We start from the raw sequence: 20,130 nt of genomic DNA, 5'->3' as shown, positions 1-20,130 counted from the left end.
CTCCGGTGACCGAAGAAATCCTTTACCCATTTTTATATATATTTGTTGACCTTTCATATTCTCTCTCCTCCATAAAATTAAGAAAGAAAGAGATAGCATTATAGAAGAGATAAAAAGTAAAAAACCAACAAATATGCACTAAAATATGATAATTTCATTTAAAATGACAAATAATTTTCCTTTTCTTTAATTGACTAAATATTACCTCAAATATATATTTTATTTAAAAGAACACAAAATTATATCCTTCAAAAAGACAAAAAATTTCCCATAATTTAATAATTGAAATTAATAAACATAATCCACAACAAAGTCAAACTCTATCTCTGTCAAAATTAAGTTTATGTTTTTTCTTTCTTCGTTAATGTTAACTTCTATCATTTTCTTTATTAATAACTCTAAATTGCCATAATACCTTTTAAACTAAGTTTTTCGATTAAAAAACAATAATTGGTCATCTTGTCTAATATGAAAACTAAAGTTCCTCTGCATAAAGTTCCTTTTTTTGCAATGAATGAGCTGAAACAATGGTAATGCTGGTCGCAAAGGTAGGTCTAAAAAACAACCGAATCCCGTAAAGGAGAGGCAATGCAGAGTGATCCAAGGGCCATTTGATATGTATCTAGTTTGTCAAATAACCGATAAAAGGAAGTAACACATAGCACACGAAACTAGATTGGGAAATGTTATGCCAAAAATAAGATCCATCATTGAAAAAACAATGCATTTGAATCTCCACAATACATGACTACCAACGTCCAATCATAATAGTCAGCCATTTACTATATAATTTTACAATAAATTCAACCAAAACTTCGCCAAGTTATAAGAAATATGGAACGCCTGTCCTTGGCCCTCTCATCTGGTTGTTTTCCTCTGTTTCAGTGAAAAATTTAACTTCTCTCTCCTGTTACAAGAAAAAATGTAAGCGTCTATAAACAAAATGGTGGTAACTTGTAAGCATGATCACAATCATTAAAATCCAGGTTTACAAGATCTCCGAGCACATAACAATATGTATCAACAACCAAATATCATGCATGCTACAAGATAGTAACTTTCATTATGCCTGACAGCTACTTCTGTACAATTACCACCTTAATATCAAATAAATAGGGTTAAAGATAGCAGATTCTATCATCATGGACAAATCTGGCATAATGATGGTGGCCTTAATGGCAAGTAACCGTAGCAGGCCAACTACCACGAACACCACAAACTCGCAAATATCAGAGTTCAAACAACATACTTCTGTAATTTATTCTTCTGAGAAAGTATATTTCTCTACCTCTTTCTATAAAAGCCGTTGTGCAACTTGACAAACGATAGATATCCCTTGTGGTAAGGAGCTATACAGGTCCATACCTCAACTGCAAGTATTTATACAGGTCCATACCGCAAATACAAACCAATTTATAACAATGTTTGAGCGAGTACTTACTTACAGTGTACCCAAATAAAGGGTATGGTAGCCTTTTCATAGCCATAATATTAGTATATATGAATAAACGTGTTAGCATTTTGTACCACAATTACTCAGTCTCGTAAGAGAAACATATTTTCATGCTGCCTCTGTATTTTTCCCTTTTTCACCAGATCTCAAATTTCAACATGATATAAGAGTGGTAACATTCTCGATGACCTATGTTTCTGTTTGGCCAGTAGAGTTTCCAAAATCTGAAACTAGTTTGCTGCCCTCTATTTTCACTCTCTTAAGTTAGAATCATTCCTGTGCATCTTTGTTCACTATCTCCATCCTCACCTGCCTCAAATATTGTCACTTCCCCCCGTTTCTGTCATTGCCTTGAGAAGGCAGCACCCCCATCATGGTCAGGGAGTGCTCACACGTGCTTCTCCAAGCTCTCTGTTTCCTAACATTCCTGGAGTCTTACCAATTCAACCACTGGAAAATCCTACTAAAACAGTCACCTTTGTTCCATTCATTTCTGACTGTCATCTCGCAAAATATATCCTGCCATCAGAACCAGAGAGCTCTGATCATCAGGAAACCAGAAGCTCCATCAAAAACCTTCCCATGCACACCAGAACCGTTTTCCCTTTTTTTGGTAAAGGTCACGGGTTTGAATCCGGAAAATAATTTCTTTGCAAATATGCAAAGATAAGGCTGCGTACAAAGATTGCCCTTATCCCTACCTTTGCTAATCAGGGTTTAATGGGAAGTGGTTAACCACCAGAGCCATTTTCTAGTCTGAGCTGAGCCACTTCTTTCCTGGGGTCATTTAATAACGAACACCTTTTCTTCAACATTTATGCATCTACAGTTCTCAATTGTGAAGTTATTTTACTGATAATGGAGGGAATGATAATTAAAAGTTAATTAGAACCAACAACCATTGGTTCAAATAGGAAGGAGCTTGTTCCTCTTAACTAGTGGTCTCAAAGTTCAAGCCCTAGGAATGGGAAAAATGATCTTGGGAGAGCCACACCCCTAAATATGAGTCCGACCGAGCTCGAACAGAATTAGTCAAGAATTAGTCAGGCAATCAATAAACCAATGGAGAAATACCAAAAAAAAAGTTTAGTGTTGTTTTGGCCTAATTTTGTGTAGCCAGCATATCTCTCTTTCCCGCCGCTTTGATTTCCAACAGTCTTCCTATTCTAGTTGTACGTTTTTATGTTGTGTCACTCTTGCTTCGGCCCGATATCATTCCAACCCGCCCTTCCTTCAGCTGAGTCATTCTAAGTTTATAATCATCTTCTCATTGTGTTGTCTGCAATGTTGCTTATTTCTTCAATTGCATCACAATTGCAAGTATCATTGTTTGCAAAGCTAAATACATGCTGTGATCTACTAAGCCCACTAATTTACAAATTTCCCTGTTTAAGTTTGATGCTTCTTGTGTTAAGTTGTTTATATGTAACAAGCTGAGTTATTTCAGCTTGAAGGGGTGTGCTGAGAAATAGGAATGCTTTTAGTCAAGCAAGCATTTACTTGTAGTGCAACCAAAATAAAGGGTTTATTTGTCTTTTAAGTCATAGTTTGAGCATCAATCAATTAGTTATTGTTTTACGTGATTGTTTTATATCGCAATTAGACAAAGCCTAAGGGTAGTGAAATATATTTTAATGCTTTCCCTCTACATCTCCATTTTTTTCCCTTTTTCCATCTAATCCTAAAACTTTGGCAGCATCTACAAGAAAATAAATGTGTAACTTCAAGTAAATGAATTAATATTTTAACATGATTCCTTTATAAATATTTTATAGGATTTTATTTTTGTTCAAAGTTTAAACCCATGTACAACTTGCCTCATAAGTTAATGTTGAGATATATAGTCCCACATTGATTGTATGGGCAACTAATGTGGGATTATATATCTCAACATTAACTTATGTGACTGACACATTTCCATAATCAGGAGGAAATACTAATCCTGGCTTAGAGAAACACCTTTCAGCTCCCACCTCAGCCTTCATATTACGGACTCATATTAGCAAGCAGCAGCTTGAGGGAGACAATGCAGTCACCACACTCCCCTCTCTTCATTTCTTCCTGAATGTTCTCCCTCTCACCATCCAATTAAAGAGCAAAACCTCTAGCATAAAAGTGATCGTTTTGAAGCAAGAAGAAATAATTGGCAATGTCCAGATTTCAGATTCCACCAGTACTCGAAAAATAACCCTAACGATCAATAAAAAATTTCTTTTACACGCCATATGTGACTGACACATTGTATGCACATCAGTGTTCAAACTGTATTGGACTTGCCAGTATCCCTCAAGACGTCACTTTTTGTGCTGAATAGCACCATTCAAGTTTTAAGAATAAATGTGTCCCACTCCCAACAACTATGTGAGTAAGGAGACATGTATTCTCCTGTCTCTCAATTCCTTTGATATGAAGATCATACAAGAAAGAATATTATTTGATGCATCAAAAAAGAGGATATGAAATATGCAGAAAACAAGGCACCACATACATCATGAGACCAAATGATGCAGTAAACAAGATAATCCTTAAAACATATTTAGAAATTAAACAAGCTTCAGGTGACTGACCATATTTTCATTGAAACTAAGAATAGAAGCTACATTTCCACAACGGTAACAGTAATTAGGTGCAGACCATACCTGCAAAATGACCATAACACAAAAAAATCAGATAATTAAAAAAAATAAAAAATCTCTTAAAAATTTCAAAAGAAACAGATACTTACAGTTACCAGGCCTTTATCTTGGAACATATACTTAAGGCCTTCTTGAACAAGTTGGTGTGCTCGGCAAACAAGATCAAGATTGTTTATGTGATTGAACTGCAAGAAAACAATGCACTTGTCAAATTCACACATAATGTTTAATTTGATAAGAAATTGACAATTAAATTACATTACCTCGGAAGTGACCCGGGATCCAAAAAGCCAGCCTGCTCCACGAGGACTGACTGCCCATGTTTCAATATCTTCAGGATCACTCCACATTAGATCACAAAATGGCCCCTCGTGAGGAATTTCACAGTTCCGCTCAATGACCCTTATCTGCCATAAGATGCATATTATTATATTTAAACCAATATACATCATTATTCACCTTTTAAAAAAGTAACAAAAAATATTTCAATTATTCAAATAACAGAAAATGACCAAACAACCTATATTGTGCTTGTTTACTGTAGTGCCGAAAAAGTAGCTTCTAGAATTTAGCTAATTTTTCTGCTCCAATATTATAATTTGTTACTGTTAAAAGTTAAACCAAACAAGTACATCGAATTGAAACACAAGCATTTCTGAAGACAAACAAAAATAGATCACATTATTAATTTACTGGTAAAAAGGAAAAGGAAATATTAAATGCATCCAACCATGCACAGAATTATTAATTTATTCAAATGGTGATATTTTACAATTTTATCCTCTGAAGAGCCTGGAACATGGAGCAAAAGGGAGAATCAGCAAGTAAATTTAGGTGAACACTACAACACTTGACATTATCAAGCCAAAGTCGAGGTACAAAAATTACAAGCATATCATATATACAAATCACCCATACATATGATGTATTGGAAAACAGAAAAGGCAAGGATGGACATTCTCACATATACAATGTCCATGTGAATTTAAAAATAAAATAAAATAACAGCTTTTCAGACAAAGTTCCATCTGTTATGTTTTTCCAAATACAAAATACGTTACAATCCAAATGCACACACAGCGAAACGAACCATTTTAAAACACAAAACAAGCCAAGTCTTTTTTCGAAGCTTCTCATTTTTTTCTTTCGTCCTGATCATCTTCATCCCCCTCCCCCTGTCCTTCCTTTTTTCTTTCTTTTCCTTTCATTTGTGTTCCATTTTCTCTTCATTCCAACCATTATTTTGAAATTTTGGTGAAACTTTAAAGCTCTACACATTCCTTTTCTCTTGTAAACAAATCTTTGAGTGATTTTTGGGAGTTAAGAATGGTGCTATGGGGAGAAATGGGCTCTACGCACTCCTTATAATTGGCTTATTTGTCGCTTGAGGTAAACCGATTACCCAAAAAAATTGAACTCAATTTTTTTAGCATAGATTGTTTTGGGTAGGTTTTTTAGACCTTTGAGTATATATCTACGCATTTTGTCTAACTTCCTTTCTACCTATTGTTAGTTTATTCTAAAACAAATTATAAAGCCTTACCAAAATATTTGTTTGTGTTTAGATCCACTGGTTATTACCTGCTTGCTTTCTCTGGAGTCATTGGAAGTGATTTAGTTGGCTCTTTAGAGCTATGAGTAGATAAAGATCATGGTTGCATAATTTATTATTATCATTTTTACATATTTTGTTATATCATTATTGTTTAATAACAAATGCAGGCAAAAAACAAAATTTTCATATTGTGTTTGATCACTTATAAATTCCTACATTACGGATTTTTATAGAATGACATCATCATATTTATGAATTAGGATAGGAATAATTATTTTGAGAATGTTGGATAGCATTTGATTATTAAATGTTGAAATTGAAAGTATGAGAATTGAGAATTTTTCTATATGATTAGAAATGTGTTTGGTTTCAATGTATAGTTGGAGAAGCACAAGTGGAAGAAAAGATGAGAGAATATAGATTAAAATAGTTTGAGAATGTTCTTCAAATACCCGCTCTAGTAAGAAAAGAATTTTTTTATAGAAAGTATGACATAAAGAAAGGAAAAGGTAGGACAAAACTTACATGGGGGGAAATAGTAAACCAAGACTTAATAAAATAAAAAATAGATTGGCATGTGGTTTGTCTTAGGATGCAGTGAAGGAAAGCTATTAGCATTGTGGAGTGGTAGAATATATATATATGGACAGGATCAATTTACACCGGCGTAAGAATAACAAATCTTACACTCAATCTTAACAGTTAATTTCCGTCCATCAAACAACTATAATTAATTGGATTATTCTCATTAATTAATTATTTTCTCAATAAATTATTACTGTCAGATATCAAAAATCAACGGTTAAAATTGAGTGTAAAATTGTAATTCTTATACCGGTGTAAGAAGATCCTGCCCCATATATATATATTATTTTTTCTTTTTTCTTATTTATTTTTCCTTAATCTGTTCTCGCTTTTATACAGGTTCAACGACTGCCGACCCCAACTAATTTGGAATAAAGGTGATGTTAATGTTGAATAGAAATAGATTTGGTATGAACCAAAATTTATATATTTTAGGGGATTGCTGTTAGAATCATCTAGCCACTAACAGGGGTTACGGCCTGGGTACACATAATTATGTATATGAATACTTTATTCAACAACAAGAAGGAAACTAACAAGATGGAGCCGCCCAACTATGATGATATGATATGACTTGGATTGAGAAATAAAAAGGCTACCTCTTAGATGAAGTTGGCCTTGGGGAAAAGGTCATCCTTAAGAGGAGAGGGCTATCAATAAGGTGGAACCACCTCAAAATTGGTTCTCTCATGCATGACTCCTATAGTACTAAACACATGACTTTATTATGTTTTATAAATGGTTATTTTTCATTATTACATATTTGCATTTTATCTAATATTTGTGAAATAACTAAAATGATCTTTACATTACTTTATAAATATCCTAACTTCTCGTCCACACACATTTTATTAATTTTGTTTGTATTATTTACTTTCATCGTCCTCACATTTTTGTAACTGAATTTTGAAAAGAGTAAACTACTCATGCATATTTTGTTTTCCTTCTAGTTCATTGTGGTTATTATGTCCTCACTTAAATTTAGACAATATTGAGTTTGACAAGAAACTGAGAAGGAAGCTAGAGAACCTGATCAATTGTTCGAATGTCCGGAGAAAGGCCACCATGAACGCAAAGCACCTAGGACAATCAAAGCATATAATACACTTATTCCTTATTCAAATAGAATTCAAAACAACCAAAAAAAACTCATACACCACTTACATGTGCATAAGGAATAGAGAGGAGGGACAGAGAGAGTAAGAGAGACTTACAGTTCCATCTATAATTGCAGAAAGTGTAAGATAGTCAAAAACATCTGTACAATATCGCCAAGCATTTGCGTTTCCATACTTTCTCTGGCATTCATCGTAAAATCCATAGACCTAGCAAAACGTTAAGTTACAAAATTAACATAAATTGGCATGATAAATTATGACATTTCTCATTTATACTGTTTGCATTTCCACAATTTAACCTTATCTATAAAATTTACAATAGGAATTCATAAAATTTGACATTTCTTACTACAAGAGAACGAAAAAAGCAAAACTAGATTGATTGCTCATATGCGCATACACCGCCAAATCAATTATATAATCAAAGGACAGGACTTCTAATTTTTTCCAACAGAACAAAATTTCTTAAATTCATCACAATTACCGATCCAGTCCAGCTATGGAACCTAATCACAAAAAAGGCAATTGTCTCAAAATAAAAATAAAAGCATCGTCAGACATTAACTTTTGCATTTACCACCACCACTAAAACTTATCCATAACTTTTCTCTTGCACATACCTCTCACACAGAACATAAGTACATTCCTACGTACATTTTCAACCATGGTTGCTTTAATAAGCCGTTACTTCCAAGAAGAAGAAAGATGAGACTAAGGGTTCACTTGGATGTACTAGACTAGATAGGATAAAAAAAGATTCTTCTAAAACGGAAATAAATAAGTACTTCATATATATTTTAGCACGTTTGAATGAGATTTAAAAGAAAAAAGGAAAAATATAAGCTCTAGAAAAAGCACAAATTGTGCTCTTGTTTTAGGAATTCACTTGCTTTTATGTTTCCTATCACATATAAGTCTTCAAGGAAGTAAGAAAAGCTAAAGGACCAAATGAATCAATAGCGGCCATAGCTTGTTTCAAGTCTAATATAGTTTATGAGTAAATAAAGAATAGAAGTTTTGCGTAAGAACAATTTTGCACCCAATGCAGCTCCAGTTAGTACTACGTAATTCCAAAGTAAATAAAGCTAAAAAATCAAACAAACTATTTTTTGTTTTTCTATACATAATGTAATCTCCAGATAACACTTTAGTAGGGTCACTACTTCTTCCAACATAATCTATGATAATAATTACTAAAAACTAAATATAACTAGAACCCATGACAACACATGCAGTTATATTTAGAACATGGCATATAACCCCCACATTCAGTGATATGCCAATAACCAAAACATACTTGCTCTTCAAAAGCCAAGGCAAAAATACTATCCTGCAATATCAAAGGCAACTTTTCACTAAGTCCAGAAGTGTCAATTCCCCGTAGTAATGCATTGGTCAAGAAACAAATCAGGTAACCAATGAACAAAAACCCACCAAGGCTAACTAGTAGAGTTCACATCTTGGATCGCAGCAACCTGGTTTCTACTTTACTTATTCAATCCCAAACCTCAATCTACGGTAGATGAGATGCTGTTTGCATCCTGAACTACATTTGCTCCCAAGGTCATTTTCAAACTTAAACAACCATCTTTAAACCTTCATTGCAATTTCAGAAAAATCCTACCCAGTAGACTCTTCTAGATTACTTATTTCTTGTTAACAAACTTCAAAAGGACCAAATTTAGAATTGCCAGGGGCTTAATTCAAATTCTTCCTTGAACGGTGGCATTAATTGGCCATTGAAACTAATCCTGTCTCAGTGAATTCAACAGCACAAGCAATGTGGAAAATAACATAACATAGTAAGGTGACATGCAATGAAATCATGCATATACTAAAACGATAAGGTGAAGAAATTTTCAATTTCAACAGCCCTCCTATTTAGCAGATACTGTTACTAAAAATAAAATCCAACAAGTCTAGAGTTATTCATCTCATTATTCTGGTGGTGACATACAATGAAGTCATGCAAACAATCTCATCAAAAATGATTTTTAAGCTTTGAATTAGCATGCAAGAATAACAAGGAGCATAAATCTTCAAAAAACTATCCACTTTTGCAAAAGTTGTTACTTAAACTAAAATCCTACAAGCCTAGAATAATTCATGTCAAGCACAGTAGCCAAGTATACGATAGAATAAAAGCGTACCTGTGTTAGTTGTCTACTTTCATGATTTCCACGTAGAAGGGTAATATTAGCTGGGTATCTATAAAATTGACCGGAAAAAAAAAGGATGCATAAATAAAAAGTAACTAAAAAATCACAACAATTCTAACATCTGAGATCCAAACACGATTAATAAAGTACAAATTTACAACCATAAGGATGCTATAAACTCTTCTTAAATGCTTCCAACATCAAGATAAAACTTTGAAGAGACAGTAATATTACTCAAAGACACATGAACAAGTCAAGATAGATACAAGAAATCACGGAAATAATACAATACCTGGCTTTTAGAAGCAAAAGGATGGTGAATACTTCAAGACTATTGTAACCCCGATCAACAAAGTCTCCCTGGCACACATTTAGCAAAAATATATCACTCAAGAAAGGAAATACTGTAAAAAATTGCATAATGAAATCATCCAGTTTCGTGTAGTGCATACCATAAAAATGTAATTTGTCTCCGGCACATGACCACCGGTAGAGAAAAGTTTCATTAGATCATGAAATTGACCATGAATATCACCACAAACAGTTACTGGACTATTCACAGGCTGCACATTGGACTCCTCAATAAGGATCTCTTTAACCTGAGACATTAATTTAAAATTCAAAATAAAAAAATAAAAAAATAAAAACCTGCAAACCTAGCACGATAATTACACAACAGTAACAGAAATTGAACCAGCAAAGTCAGTAGAGAAGGTCTCAATCGGGGACAAAAAAGCGACCTAAAGTTTCTTTCTGACCTCATTAGATGCAAATTCAACTTCCGATTTGGAAATTACGTAATTAATAAAAAAAAAGAAGTAAATGATTGATCTTGTTCATTCGGAAAAGGAACCCTAAGTAGCGTAACAAGTAAATTGAAAACCCTAAATGGAGAAAATGAAGAGAGGAATGCATACATATTCGCAAAGAAGTTGAAGCTCGTCTTCAAGAAGGTGTTGGCCATCCTTCACCTTGGAGATCCACTGGTCCAAATCCATATCTCTCTTACTCAGTCTCTCTGTGCCCTCTCTACGCTGCCAAAATGCAAAATGCAAAAAAAAAACTACTACTAGGTTGCCACCAGTCAACAATGAACACCTATCTATTATAAACCAATTTTTAGGATCGATCTTATTATTTTCTTTCTATTTCCAAAACCATATATGTATTTTTAATCACCAAGGTGTGACTTATAATTATTTATAGAGTAACTTGCACACCCAAAACAAAAAATAAATAAAATAAAATAAATTAGAATAATGTTATTGTTTCATGCTCACTAAGCGTTCCATGCAGACTCAATTTTGTAAATTGTAATAATTTATGGGATTAATGCTGGTATCTTATATGAGATAAAATTTATTTTCTACATAATATAAAAATGTGTGCAGTTTATGTTTTTTTTCTCTCTCTTTTTTTCACATCACTCCTCCACATAGGCCCCACACTCTCTCTCTTTTTTTATAAATAAAAAGCCTAAGCCCAAACAAACAAAAGGGAAAACAGACAGAAAGAACACCTAAGGACTACAAACCACCTCACGTGGTCTACAAACAGAAGCCAAATCTGCAACCAACAAAAATAAACACCAGGAGGAGGATCCAACCAAACTCTTTTATCAGGCTGCTCTTGATCATCAAGTAAAAAATTGGCCAACCAATCAGCAACAGTATCGCCTTCTCGAAATGTATGACGAAAAGAAACTGTCTAATTTTTCCGAATCCAAATCCGTATGCGAGATATCATATGACACTCACGAATTGCTATACCATTCATGGATAGCAGAGTGATTACACTAGAAGAATCACTTTCAATCATCACATTGTGATAGCCTGAGCTCCAAGCCATCTCCAAACCCCTAAGCACCCCCCATAATTCAGCTCTGAAAGCATTACAAATACCCAATCGATAAGCATAACCACCCAACCATCTCCCATTGGCATCCCTCATCACACCACCACAAGCAGCAGAACCAGGATAACCACGAGCAGCACCATCAGAATTGATTTTAATCATACCATAATCAGGAAACTGCCATGAAATATCCAAAACCATAGTTCTTTTTTTCACATATCGATTTGATTGAGTAGAGCAAGCATGCTGAATATCATCAACAAGATTTCTAATAAACCTTACTCTATCAATAACCGAAGGCATTGTAGAGCCATGACAAACTTCATTTCTCCACACCCAAAATTTCCAACAAGCTACAAAAAAGACGGACAACCAATTCAGCATAGTACTATCTGTAGACTGCAAATTATAATTAAAATGAAGCCAAGAGTCGAGATCTCCAAGAAAAAAACTATCACCATGCTCAGGTGGCACCAGGCACACCCAAACTGAATAGACATGCGAGCAATCCCTTAGGGAATGGAGGACAGTCTCTTTCTCAAATCCACAAATCGGACACAAATCATCACCATTACCCCAAAGAGCAGTTCGAGCCTTAGTTAGAAGCCTCTCATGCATAATCTTCCACATAAAAATTTTGACCCTTTGTGGACCAAACCACTGCCACAGATAGGACCAATTATGCCTAGTATTACCAACTGAACTAACCTGATCCAAAAGATAAGAATAAACAGCTTTGACAGATACACCACCCTTACCATCCAAACGCCACAAACACCTATCAGGACCGTCAGCATCACTAAGAGGAAGAGTACCAAGCAAAACATTGAGAATATTACTAGGGAACCATTGATTTAACCGCAACCAGTCCCACTCCCCATCTGCTGTAACCATATATCCAACTTTAACATCAGACCGCACAATAGAGTCTCTCATGAGAACACAATCAAGTAAAGAATGATTGGGAAAAATCCAATTATCCTCCCAGAAATTAATACTTCTACCATCACCTAATTCCCAAGCTAAAATACTCTCCATACTCTTCCAAACACGGCAAATATTTCTCCAGAAAACTAAATCACCATTGTAGACTTTAAAAGAACCAATTCTTCTAGAATTAGCTACATATTTAGCCCGCAAAACTTGAATCCACAGCTGGTCAGGATCTGTCATAAAAAGCCAAGCCCTCTTAGCAAGAAAAGCATCATTCATCAGCTCCATCCGCTTCAAGCTCAAACCACCAACCTCTTTAGGCAATGTAGTTGTATCCCAGCTAATAAGATGGTTTTTCCTAACATGATCCATATCCCCCCAAATAAAATTCCTCTGAAGTTGCTCTAGCCTCATACAAATTGAAGAAGGAATTTTGGTGCTTTGTGTAACACCCTGTATATATCCGGTTTGTTATCATATCATCGTATTAAGCCACGCTTAATTTAAAAATACGGAATATCTTTTTCTTTTCAATTATGACGTCATTATCATTAGCCAAGTTGAATTACTTAATTCATTTCATAAAACATCGCCTGTATGAAAATTGCAAAAGACAGCTAACTGAAATACCTCATAACATAAATAACATAATGTGTCTCTAGTCACGGAACTACCACACGTAGACCGGACAACCCTGATAGTTTATACAACTCAAACTAAAAGTACTAACATCAATGTGGCATGGACAAACCTCATGCTCACCAAATAAGGCAACAAAGCCCACAAAAGAGTCTCAACTCAAATATCAATATAAAGACAGAAAACATAAATAGCATCCAATATCCAGTCATGTCAGCATACAACATATATAATCAGCTAAGCTCCGGCCTCCTACCGCCAGAGGTCTCAACCCCCGCATTACCTGAACCTGAAATATGTGCCCCAAATGTGGGGTGAGATCTCTAAAAAGAAATCTCAGTAAGACAAGGGATCCTCAAGGATCTTTCACCCCAAGCTCACTTACATGAGCAATATAAGTTCAAAAGCATTTAACAGTATAAGTTCCAAAACTATGCAGTGCAACAGATATTCATGCCATGTGTGTTTTCACTATTCTAATGGCCAGAGAAATGCAGGACGTATGTCTACAACCCCACAATAAGTACAAGGAACACCGCTTGCACCTCACCCTCTTGTGTGTACCATATAATCAGGTTTACTGTATAGGTGGAACACCACATGCATATCATAAAGGCACTCGCATATAACAGCTCAACAACATTTCACAAATCAATATATCATGAAAACAACATCATGCATATAACCATACCCCCATAGGACATGGTGGAACCAACAATGGCTAAATCGAGGACACAAAAGCTTACCTTGGAAGCTAACTATCCACTGCCAAGAGTCTACACTAGCTCAAAGCCCAAACACAGCAGAATCACAATCTGTTTCGGACCAACAATATATCATTATTCATGCTTAACAAGCATAAGACACAAGGACAACGTCTTTCCTTTACATTTCATGTCTTAAGGCTTCTCACAAAGCCACAAGCCCTTAATCACTTAGATTCTGACTTAACTAATCAATACAGAAGCTCAACTTAACCAGTGTAGGGTCCACAAACCCCAAACATCATTTTGTATGAACAGTGCAACTATTGTTCTTCAAAAACCCAAAATATCTGAATATTTGTCGGGGGCATATCCGGATATCAATATCCGGATATCTCTCTGCCAATATCCGGATATCTCTCTGCCAATATCCGGATATTCAGATCCCCATATCCGGATATTTTGCGACAGAATGCAGTTTTGCATTTCGCGAGATATTCTTCCAAAGGTTAGGTTTTTAACCCATTCCAACGTTAAAGCATGCATTTTTAACCTCTTTTAAGTTCATATAACAGTTGGTTACTTGCTTAACTCATTAAACATGCCAAGACACCTTTTTTAACCATTAAAACTCATGATCAAAGGTTGAACAACTTACCCAAGGCTCAAAACAGAGAAGGGAGTGCTCTTGGAGCTCACCAAACAGCTCCAAATACTCAGAATAAGATGGTGCACAAAAATGCACTACAAGGTGGGTCATTTCTTCACAAAGATGACCACTTGGAGCTCCCATAACCAAGACAAAGCTCCAACCACACAAGAAAGGAACTCTGCCCCAAAACTCTTCCCCAAACAGTACCCTCAACTCAGCAAAACTGAACCTCACCCTCACAAGACACTCACTCAAGTGTTTACAAGGTGACAGAGGAGGAAAAACAAGTAAAAGGTGACAACTTGGTCACAAAATGGTGAAGAGGAGCAAAGGAGTAGAGCACAAACTGACCAGCCATCAAAACTCATGTAGGATAGTGTTATGGCCTAGGGTTTAGTGCCTTAAATAAGTATATATGGTGGTTTAAGTCATAAACACACAATATTATCATAATTAGCTACGCTTAGTATTTTAATCCCAAACTCAGGATTCTAAACCTACTCAATTTTACAAGATTTATCATATTTTTATATTATTTTTCGCAGCACCTTTCTGGTACGCGTTTTTCCATAGCCAGTATCAGTTTTGGCACCAGTTCTCATTATTTTGACTTGAAACTTGTTTTACAAGTCCTATATATTATTCTAGTAATATTCCCACACTTCTTATAATTTTTCGGGATACTTCATCGATACGCATTTATACCGAGTAGCATAACCGGTATCTGCACTTTTCGTCAGAAAAGCGGCTTTCGGCATTCTTAATCACTTTCTATATTTATTTAAGCCTTCTTATAATTATTAAGGTCAATTATGGAATTATTTCTTAATTTCACACCTTTAATTAATTATTTTCCTTAATTAACGGTGCAGGTTCTTACACTTTGCATTTGAAAATAAGGGATAGCAGCCAAAACTGAACTTGACAATGTAATTTTGCCAGCTTGAGACAAGCTTTTCTGATTCCAGCCATTAAGCTTACCTCTAACCTTTTCCACAATCCCATCAAAAATATCCTTAGAGGCCCTACCATGTCTCATCATTGACCCAAGATACCGACCAATATTCCTAACATGCTTAAAGCCACTCCTCTGTGTGATATCATTAATAATTTCAGCACTTGTATTTCTAGAAAAATAAATGCTTGTTTTCTCAACACTAAGTTTCTGGCCCGAAGCCTCTTCAAAGAAAGAAAGACACTTATGCAGAACCTCATACTGTTCAACACTAGCCTCCATAAACACCATGAGGTCATCTGCAAAAGCAAGATGTGTAATCTGAGGACCTCCCTTACCAACACGAATTGGCTTCCACAACCCACCATTCAAAACAGTCATGAAAATATGAGTCAATTTCTCCATAGCAAGGACAAACAGGTAAGGTGAAATAGGATTACCATGCCTAATACCTCTAGAAGAAGAGAAATTACCAGTCTTACCTCCATTCCACATCACATTGACCTTAGCCGACTCCACACAACACATAATCAAATTAATAAAATGAACAAGAAAAGAAATCTCTTCTAAAACACATCTCAAAAACTTCCAAGAAATCCTATCATAAGCCTTAACTAAATCAATTTTAATAGCCATAAAAGCTTTCTTACCCTAAACAGAATATGTGTATGTGTATGAGATAAAATTATCGCTTATAATATGAAAAATATTAATCTCATGATTTATATGCTATTTTCCACTTTTTCTTATTTGATAAAGCAAAAGTGTGATATAGTTATCTTAATTTAGGAATGATTACTTAATTTCATTTTATTAAAAAAAATAAATTGTAATATTCTTGTTTTAATATTTTTGAATACGGAAATCGAACCCAACACCTACTACTCACTATCCAACCCCCAATACATTAGGTTCTTTTTTTTTGGAAATAATTTAATCAGTTCATCGTTTCATGACTAATCCGACTCGGGACAAGTCCAGAATTAATTTAAACCTCTCCCAAATGTGGTACTGAGAATAATCGAACACATATTTTCACTCACTACCTGCTCGGCTCTCATGCACCAATTAAGCTATCACCTGGTTACCCACTAGGATTTTCTCAATCACTACACAGCATCTAATGTTTTAATATTTAATTTAAGCCTTCAACGTTATGTATTTAATTATTGGCTGTCATTAATTAAAGTCTATCATTTAAATACTGCAATTATCTTAATTTTAGGTTTTTCATAGAATTCATATATAAATTGTTATTGTTCTAAACATCTACTTATGAATAAATAGAACGTGACTAAATCGATTCATTTATTCACAATCAGATTATATTTATTTGATACAATGTTGACAATATTTAAAAAAAGAATAAGATGGAGAAAACATAATGAATTCAAATTAGAAAATTAGATATATTATTAAATATTCTTAATTTATGAATTCTCTATATTATTTATATCTTATGTTATAATTCGAATTATAAATATAAATTCGATTATATTCTAAACTCAAAACTCAAAAACTATAGAAATATTAAAAAGAGATGAATGAAATAGAAAAAAAAAATTAAGTCGCCCCCCTCTTGTGCGAAATTCACATCGAAAAAAGAAATAGATGTTCTCCCTTATGAGTCGGGAGCAGTGTTTTAAAATTTCACCCCGCCTCCCGGGTTGACCCGGGTCAACCCTGACCCCTCCCCTCTGAGGATTGGGCTCACAAGTTGGACCCTATATGCATATCGACCCCTTCGACCCCCCAAAACCCGGCCGGTTTTCAGTGACTCCCGAGTCAAAGGGTTCAAAAGGGGTCACTGCATGTTTTTTTTTTTAATTTCCATGAACAACATCGTTTTATTAAAAAAATAAAATAAAAATGCTTGCAATCTTAAAACTAATCGTTCTCTTATCTCCCAGCGACCTAGATGTCTTCAATCTTCACCTCGCTGCCATGAATCTTCTAGAAAAGATAAGAACTTTACCTATTCAAATGAAATCCTTACGGTCGTCGATGGAAAAAAAACTCATTCTTACTTCCTTTAAATTTTCCTTTGTTAGGGACCTTCTCAAAAGAGGCAGAACCGGGTCAATGTAGTGACTCCATTAGAATATGAGTTTTGTACTTTGGTATCTTGATACTTTAATTAGGTTGTGTAATATTGACTTGTGGTTGTAATTGGTGAATTATGTTAAATATATTTTGAATCTTTGATGATTGATGGTTTATTTTTTAATATTTTCATATAGGATATATTTATTTATTTTTTTAATATATAAAATCGGGTCAGCGTAGTGACCCCGTGACCCCCCGGTTGAACCCGTGCCCCCTTACCTTGGTCGGGTCAATGGCCGGGCCGGGATTTTAAACATTGGTCGGGAGAACCTTTTCATAATTTCATAAAATAAAGTATCTTCGACTTAACTTAATAAGTTTTTTCTATTCAAATCCAAGAAGAATTCTATACTCGATCTCATAGATACATATCAAATTATGTGGAAAGTCGTATTCGATGAATGTCATATGTACAGCTTGGAGGGAGATCTTTCATATCTTTCGAGATCCACCCTACAATATGGGGCCAAAAAGCCAAAAAAAAATGAGATATTAAAAGTTAATTTTTATTGTCAATTTCCTTTTTCACACCAAACCTCTTTTAAGAGATGATTTTTAAAAAATGGAACTTGTTTTTAAGAAGAAAAATCATGCAAAAACTAATGGGAGGAGCTTCTCACTTTTCTTTGATCCATTTCGTTTTCCTCTTCCTCCTCGCTACTGTCATCCAAGAATGTTTAATAGGGTGGACGTGTTGGAAATCGACAATCGTGCAACACACATAAACCGAAAACGAAAAGAGAAAGCGACAGAGAATTGACATATTAATTTACTTTGGTTCACCCAATGTAGGCTACGTCCAACTTGTCTGTACTATATTCACTTCACTGTCACTTGTTACAAGTCACTCGATTTACAATGGAATATAAATAGGATTTATAAAACTCTTGAATACAAATTCAGGAAAACTCTTAGTAACTCCTTCTGCAAGATCCACCTCTAATGTTATCCTAATTTAGTGAAAAAATTCATAACTCGAGGTTGATTTTCTTGAATCAATATCCACTTGAAAAATTGAATCTTTGAAAGCTCCACTTTTCAAGACTCCCACTAGAATATACTAGCATATATTCTATCGTTCTCCGAAGATACTTTAATACATGCTTAACTATAATATAGTGTTCCTTTAGGTCCAAAATGATATTGTCTCCCTACTTTCACTGCGTGGCAAATGTCTCATTTAACGCCCAACATGGTATGCATGGGACTACCTGTTGCCAAAGCATAAAGTATTACTCATGCATTCTTCATTTTCAGGAGTTTTTAGAGGTTACTCCTTATGAAGATGAATTCCATGTCTGAGAGACATAACTCCCTTTTTAGAATTACCATGTAGAATTTTGGCAAGAGTTTTGTCAATGTAAGTAGCCTAAGGTGATGCCAACAACTTATTCTTTTGGCCTCATAAGAGTTTTATGCAAAGAATATTATTGGTTTCCCCAGTACTTTCATATCAAAACACTAACTTAGCCAACTCTTTATGCTTCATATTACCTCTATGTTGATTCCAATAAAGAGCATATCATCTACATAAAGTATCAAAAAAGTTACTGCCTCCCGTTGGATTCTTTACATACAAATACACATCATTCATCAATGTTCTATCAAAATCAAAATTTTGATAACCTGATCAAAATTGATATTCCAAGACCTGGATGCTTGCTTAAGTCCATGAAATAGACTTTCACAACTTTCATACCATGTGTTACTGCCCATTTGCTATAAACCATTTTCGTTGTTGTGTGTAAATATCCTAACATCCAACTTCCAAAATAAAATCTCATAATTGAGATTTATACCAGCAACTAAGAAAATTTGGATAGATTTAAGCATGGCATCTGTCAAAATTTGCCTCTAAGCTAGCTTTGAAGGTTTTCACCTTCCCGTCCATCCTCTCTTTGCTTTTTAGGTCCACATGCACCTAGTGGGTCTTACCCCTCTTGATGCTTATACTAGGTACCAAACGGAGTTGAAATACAAGTATTCCATCTCATGATTCATAGCTTGAGCATACTTGATCAACAACATCTTCTAGTGCATTATCGTCTAATGGGGTCAATGTCACTCAACAAGAGACAACCTGAGAGTTAACAAGGTTCTCTCCCACTACGAATGTACCACACTAGACCTTGTGTATCTACAGGTAGATCCAAAATTGAGTCATATGGTGGATCTTCAATTTCTTGAGAATCCATATATATGTGTTAATAACTCCTTGATATTGTTCTTCCACATGTGATACTAATATTTCTACTAGTTTCATTTATATATTATTATGTTGAATTTCCAATTATGGTTCCCTTGTTTGTTCACCTAGAGGTATATCTTTCCCATCTTTGAACAATCAAGGGAACAGAGGATGAAGCTTCTAGAGATTCTGAAATTCTTGATCTGAGATAAGTCTCATCAAGAATAACCTTACTTAAGAGCTTATAATTTCTCATCTAATCCTCCTCTAAGAAAATCACGTGAATGCTCACTTAGATCATCTTGTCCTTTGGACTAAATAAGATCTCATCCCCGGTTCTTTTAGGGTAGCCAAAAGATATGCACATTTCCGTACAAGATTTCATCTTATTTGACCGTTGTTGTAAGACGTGTGCTAGAGCACCCTAAATCTAAATATGGTTTGAATTGGGCTTTCTCCTTTTTATAATTCTTTAGTGTCTCTATAACAGACATAGATGGAATCAAGTTAAGAATGTATATTGTCTTCTCCTAGGCATATCCCAAAAACGCTATTGGTAAGGATAGACTTCAGCAAGTCTAGAAATATTTGAT

The 20,130-nt window shown here is 34.7% G+C and overlaps 1 protein-coding gene across 1 annotated transcript; it reads right to left on the bottom strand.

Annotated features, from left to right (window-relative positions):
- Nucleotides 1–692: 692 nt before the first annotated feature.
- Nucleotides 693–19,065, bottom strand: LOC133302191 (phytochrome-associated serine/threonine-protein phosphatase). The gene is made up of 11 exons (XM_061501937.1): nucleotides 19,049–19,065; nucleotides 10,424–10,520; nucleotides 9,959–10,105; nucleotides 9,799–9,866; nucleotides 9,498–9,555; nucleotides 7,444–7,554; nucleotides 7,259–7,309; nucleotides 4,353–4,496; nucleotides 4,179–4,274; nucleotides 4,021–4,092; nucleotides 693–907 (listed from the first exon to the last, which is right to left on the bottom strand). The coding sequence occupies exons 2-11, from the start codon at nucleotides 10,502–10,504 to the stop codon at nucleotides 824–826; spliced, it is 912 nt and encodes a 303-aa protein (XP_061357921.1). The 5' UTR covers nucleotides 10,505–10,520; nucleotides 19,049–19,065; the 3' UTR covers nucleotides 693–823.
- Between the last annotated feature and the right edge of the window lie 1,065 nt (nucleotides 19,066–20,130).

The sequence above is a fragment of the Gastrolobium bilobum genome, unplaced genomic scaffold (assembly GCF_033153095.1).
Source record: "Gastrolobium bilobum isolate Gb01-03AN ecotype WA unplaced genomic scaffold, APGP_CSIRO_Gbil_v1 utg20270, whole genome shotgun sequence".
NCBI lineage: Eukaryota > Viridiplantae > Streptophyta > Magnoliopsida > Fabales > Fabaceae > Gastrolobium > Gastrolobium bilobum.
The sequence above is the reverse complement of the archived record's forward strand: the minus strand, read 5'-3'. Positions and strand labels throughout refer to the sequence as shown.

Coding starts and splice junctions, on each gene's coding strand:
- LOC133302191 (XM_061501937.1), bottom strand. CDS start 10,504: ATGGATTTGGACCAGTGGATCTCCAAGGTGAAGGATGGCCAACACCTT. Junction 10,106..10,423: donor TTCAACTTCTTTGCGAATAT/GTATGCATTCCT, acceptor TTAATGTCTCAG/GTTAAAGAGATCCTTATTGA. Junction 9,867..9,958: donor AGACAAATTACATTTTTATG/GTATGCACTACA, acceptor AATGTGTGCCAG/GGAGACTTTGTTGATCGGGG.